We start from the raw sequence: 6,343 nt of genomic DNA, 5'->3' as shown, positions 1-6,343 counted from the left end.
ACTACCTTGTAATACTACCTTGTAATACTACCTTGTAATACTACCTTGTAATACTACCTTGTAATACTACCTTGTAATACTACCTTGTAATACTACCTTGTAATACTACCTTGTAATACTACCTTGTAATACTACCTTGTAATACTACCTTGTAATACTACCTTGTAATACTACCTTGTAATACTACCTTGTAATACTACCTTGTAATACTACCTTGTAATACTACCTTGTAATACTACCTTGTAATACTACCTTGTAATACTACCTTGTAATACTACCTTGTTATACTACCTTGTAATACTACCTTGTAATACTACCTTGTAATACTACCTTGTAATACTACCTTGTAATACTACCCTGTAATACTACCTTGTAATACTACCTTGTAATACTACCTTGTAATACTACCTTGTAATACTACCTTGTAATACTACCTTGTAATACTACCTTGTAATACTACCTTGTAATACTACCTTGTAATACTACCTTGTAATTCTACCTTGTAATACTACCTTGTAATACTTCCTTGTAATTCTACCTTGTAATACTACCTTCTAATAATACCTTGTAATACTACCTTCTAATAATACCTTGTAATACTACCTTGTAATACTACCTTGTAATACTACCTTGTAATACAACCTTGTAATACTACCTTGTAATACTACCTTGTAATTCTACCTTGTAATACTACCTTGTAATACTACCTTGTAATTCTACCTTGTAATACTACCTTCTAATAATACCTTGTAATACTACCTTCTAATAATACCTTGTAATACTACCTTGTAATACTACCTTGTAATACTACCTTGTAATACTACCTTGTAATACTACCTTGTAATACTACCTTGTAATACTACCTTGTAATACTACCTTGTAATACTACCTTGTAATTCTACCTTGTAATACTACCTTGTAATACTACCTTGTAATTCTACCTTGTAATACTACCTTCTAATAATACCTTGTAATACTACCTTCTAATAATACCTTGTAATACTACCTTGTAATACTACCTTGTAATACTACCTTGTAATACTACCTTGTAATACTACCTTGTAATACTACCTTGTAATACTACCTTGTAATACTACCTTGTAATACTACCTTGTAATACTACCTTCTAATAATACCTTGTAATACTACCTTGTAATACTACCTTGTAATACTACCTTGTAATACTGCCTTGTAATACTACCTTGTAATACTACCTTGTAATACTACCTTGTAATACTACCTTGTAATACTACCTTGTAATACTACCTTGTAATACTACCTTGTAATACTACCTTGTAATACTACCTTCTAATAATACCTTGTAATACTACCTTGTAATACTACCTTGTAATACTACCTTGTAATACTACCTTGTAATACTACCTTGTAATACTACCTTGTAATACTACCTTGTAATACTACCTTGTAATACTACCTTGTAATACTACCTTGTAATACTACCTTGTAATACTACCTTGTAATACTACCTTGTAATACTTCCTTCTAATAATACCTTGTAATACTACCTTCTAATACTACCTTGTAATACTACCTTGTAATACTACCTTGTAATACTACCTTGTAATACTACCTTGTAATACTACCTTGTAATACTACCTTGTAATACTACCTTGTAATACTACCTTGTAATACTACCTTGTAATACTTCCTTATAATACTACCTTTTAATACTACCTTGTAATACTACCTTGTAATACTACCTTGTAATACTACCTTGTAATACTACCTTGTAATACTACCTTCTAATAATACCTTGTAATACTACCTTCTAATACTACCTTGTCATACTACCTTGTAATACTACCTTGTAATACTACCTTGTAATACTACCTTGTAATACTACCTTGTAATACTACCTTGTAATACTACCTTGTAATACTACCTTGTAATACTACCTTGTAATACTACCTTGTAATACTACCTTGTAATACTACCTTCTAATAATACCTTGTAATACTACCTTGTAATACTACCTTGTAATACTACCTTGTAATACTACCTTGTAATACTACCTTGTAATACTACCTTGTAATACTACCTTGTAATACTACCTTGTAATACTACCTTGTAATACTACCTTGTAATACTACCTTGTAATACTACCTTGTAATACTACCTTCTAATAATACCTTGTAATACTACCTTGTAATACTACCTTGTAATACTACCTTGTAATACTACCTTGTAATACTACCTTGTAATACTACCTTGTAATACTACCTTGTAATACTACCTTGTAATACTACCTTGTAATACTACCTTGTAATACTACCTTGTAATACTACCTTGTAATACTACCTTGTAATACTACCTTGTAATACTACCTTGTAATACTACCTTGTAATACTACCTTGTAATACTACCTTGTAATACTTCCTTGTAATACTACCTTGTAATACTCAATCTACACAGAACAATGTAATAACTTATATATAATGTACTGAAATACAGAACTAAAATAAGATATTAAGTGTATTTTTGTTTTCTACAACTGAGTAACAATAAGATCTATTTAAATTCAAAATAAAATTATTAACAGTATGAGTCCTGAGTGATTGTTGATGCACGTAAAAAATTGTAAGAAATAATTCATATAGAACATATTTATTCCTACTTAAAACTTAAAAAAAAATATTTAATAATATGTAACGTTTCCTGCTAGTCAAAATTATTTCTTTATGTGATTTCATTTATTTTTAATTACAAAAAGAATCATCTTTAACATTAGCGGTGATCCAGTCCAGGTAGGCGGAGACGCGAGTGTAAACACCGGGAGATCCAGGGATCCCACAGCCTATACCAAAAGATGTAATGCCTACGAGGATGTGGCGCTGATCCTTCAAGACAGTGAGAGGTCCTCCAGAGTCTCCTAGACACGTATCTTTCCCGCCTTTCTCATCACCGGCACATAACATACTGGAAGTTATTTTCATAAAACCAAGTGTTTTTCCCTGGCAGTCTTTATCAAGTATTGGAAGAGCAACTTCTCGAGCGATGCCTGGCTGCTTCAGGTCACCAGTTTGGATGATGCCCCAGCCGTATACCATGCCTGTAGTGCCCTCAAACATGTCGCTGGGGTTTGTTGGCAAACATGCCGCTCTCAGCTGAAGATGAGAGACTAGGTCCAGCTCTTGGGCCAACCGTACTAGCCCAATGTCGTGGAAAGTCTCGAAGAAGGAATATTTCTCGTGTACAATGATGTTCTGTACGTCTACCAAGGCAGTAACACCCTGTACATCGTCTTGTGTCGTCCACTGGTTGTGATCTCCAACACCAACCTTAAGGAACTTAGACTTAATCACTCTACCAGTGTCCTGATCATAGAGGCAGTGTGCTGCAGTGATGACGTATCGAGCAGTTATAATGGTACCACCGCAGTAGTAACCATCTTTCTTCTTAGGTAACTTGAGACCCACCAACCATGGGTACTTGTGAGGCGACACCAGTTCCGTTCCACCCACGATACGTTCCCCGTTGGCCATCCCACACGAACATTTACCTAGAAACAAATACATTGTTCAGTGACGCGGAAAATTAATCTTGGTTTGCATAAGCAAGTGTTTGTTGTTACTTAGGTCGCTCACCTTTGTATAACTGCTGAAAAAAATAAGAACATCAAGAAAATTAAGATGAATTAGACACATGTGCAACTCTTGGGTATCTTTATTGAGGAAACGTTTCGCCACACAGTGGCTTCATCAGTCCATACGTAGGAGAAACTTGAAGAACAGGAGAAGAATGAGGTAATCAGTCCCTCAACCTTGAGTCGATGTGTTCAGTCCATCTATTCAAGATTGATGGACTGAACACATCGACTCAAGGTTGAGGGACTGATTACCTCATTCTCCTCCTGTTCTTCAAGTTTCTCCTACGTATGGACTGATGAAGCCACTGTGTGGCGAAACGTTTCCTCAATAAAGATACCCAAGAGTTGCACATGTGTCTAATTTATCAACATGTCGGTTCTCTGAACCATTCATCTACAAAATTAAGATCATTTCAAATATCCTGTTCTCTACCTTCTAATATTTCTAATTTTTCTAATCTCAACAACACTCTCAGTTCCTGAGACATCAACCTTACTAGTCACCAGACTGACATTCTTCGCAGTAATCTAGTTCAGAACGACTTACAGACTCTCTGACCGCGGATTCAAACCCCACCCGTGGTATGGTTTGTTTGCAATCGTGTCATTACGATTTCGTGAGTCAGCATAGTGGTTACAGTGTGGCCCAGACTATCCTTCCTAGAGTGCACAGATGTGCTTTAGGGGGCCATTCAGTGGTTAACACACAGGCGGCTTACACTGGGTTTGAACCTTATCCAATTAAAGAGCTGACTGCAATTAATTGACTAGTATGACTAGAAATCAGAGATGTAATAAAGTCTTGTAGAATAACTCTTAATATAGAATAACTCTTAATATAGAATAACTCTTAATATAGAATAACTCTTAATATAGAATAACTCTTAATATAGAATAACTCTTAATATAGAATAACCCATAATTCAAACTCAGAACTGTAACTAAACAATGGAATACTCCCTCATACTTGTAAAGTTAGGTTTATAAACAAAGTTACAATGTAATCAAAGTTACAATGTAAACAAAGTTACAATGTAAACAAAGTTACAATGTAAACAAAGTTACAATGTAAACAAAGTTACAATGTAAACAAAGTTACAATATAAACAAAGTTACAATGTAAACAAAGTTACAATATAAACAAAGTTACAATGTAAACAAAGTTACAATGTAAACAAAGTAACAATGTAAACAAAGTTACAATGTAAACAAAGTTACAATATAAACAAAGTTACAATGTAAACAAAGTTACAATATAAACAAAGTTACAATGTATACAAAGTTACAATGTAAACAAAGTTACAATATAAACAAAGTTACAATATAAACAAAGTTACAATGTAAACAAAGTTACAATGTAAACAGTTACAATGTAAACAAAGTTACAATGTAAACAAAGTAACAATGTAAACAAAGTTACATTGTAAACAAAGTTACAATATAAACAAACTTACAATATAAACAAAGTTACAATGTAAACAAAGTTACAATGTAAACAGTTACAATGTAAACAAAGTTACAATGCAAACAAAGTTACAATATAAACAAAGTTACAATATAAACAAAGTTACAATGTAAACAGTTACAATGTAAACAAAGTTACAATGTAAACAAAGTTACAATGTAAACAAAGTTACAATGTAAACAAAGTTACAATGTAAACAAAGTTACAATATAAACAAAGTTACAATGTAAACAAAGTTACAATATAAACAAAGTTACAATGTAAACAAAGTTACAATGTAAACAAAGTAACAATGTAAACAAAGTTACAATGTAAACAAAGTTACAATATAAACAAAGTTACAATGTAAACAAAGTTACAATATAAACAAAGTTACAATGTATACAAAGTTACAATGTAAACAAAGTTACAATATAAACAAAGTTACAATATAAACAAAGTTACAATGTAATCAAAGTTACAATGTAAACAGTTACAATGTAAACAAAGTTACAATGTAAACAAAGTAACAATGTAAACAAAGTTACAATGTAAACAAAGTTACAATATAAACAAACTTACAATATAAACAAAGTTACAATGTAAACAAAGTTACAATGTAAACAGTTACAATGTAAACAAAGTTACAATGCAAACAAAGTTACAATATAAACAAAGTTACAATATAAACAAAGTTACAATGTAAACAGTTACAATGTAAACAAAGTTACAATGTAAACAAAGTTACAATGTAAACAAAGTTACAATGTAAACAGTTACAATGTAAACAGTTACAACGTAAACAAAGTTACAATGTAAACAAAGTTACAATATAAACAAAGTTACAATGTAAACAAAGTTACAATGTAAACAAAGTTACAATGTAAACAAAGTTACAATGTAAACAAAGTTACAATATAAACAAAGTTACAATGTAAACTAAGTTACAATGTAAACAAAGTTACAATATAAACAAAGTTACAATATAAACTAAGTTACCATGTAAACAAAGTTACAATGTAAACAAAGTTACAATGTAAACAAAGTTACAATATAAACAAAGTTACAATGTAAACAAAATTACAATGTAAACAAAGTTACAATGTAAACAAAGTTACAATGTAAACAAAGTTACGATGTAAACAAAGTTACAATGTAAACAAAGTTACAATGTAAACAAAGTTACAATGTAAACAAAATTACAATGTAAACAAAGTTACAATGTAAACAAAGTTACAATGTAAACAAAGTTACGATGTAAACAAAGTTACAATGTAAACAAAGTTACGATG

The 6,343-nt window shown here is 31.3% G+C and overlaps 1 protein-coding gene across 1 annotated transcript in view; it reads right to left on the bottom strand.

Moving 5' to 3' along the window:
- Window positions 1-254: 254 nt before the first annotated feature.
- The window catches only part of LOC138853569 (mite allergen Der p 3-like), a 203,401-nt gene continuing 197,312 nt past the window's right edge, over window positions 255-6,343 (bottom strand). The window contains exon 5 of the mRNA XM_070091039.1: window positions 255-3,520. Coding sequence (XP_069947140.1) covers window positions 2,718-3,520 — 803 coding nt within the window. The 3' untranslated portion in view covers window positions 255-2,717. The remainder of the gene's footprint in view (window positions 3,521-6,343) is intronic.

Source organism: Cherax quadricarinatus, chromosome 33, assembly GCF_038502225.1.
Source record: "Cherax quadricarinatus isolate ZL_2023a chromosome 33, ASM3850222v1, whole genome shotgun sequence".
Classification (NCBI taxonomy): domain Eukaryota; kingdom Metazoa; phylum Arthropoda; class Malacostraca; order Decapoda; family Parastacidae; genus Cherax; species Cherax quadricarinatus.
This window is presented reverse-complemented; position numbering and strand designations above follow the sequence as displayed.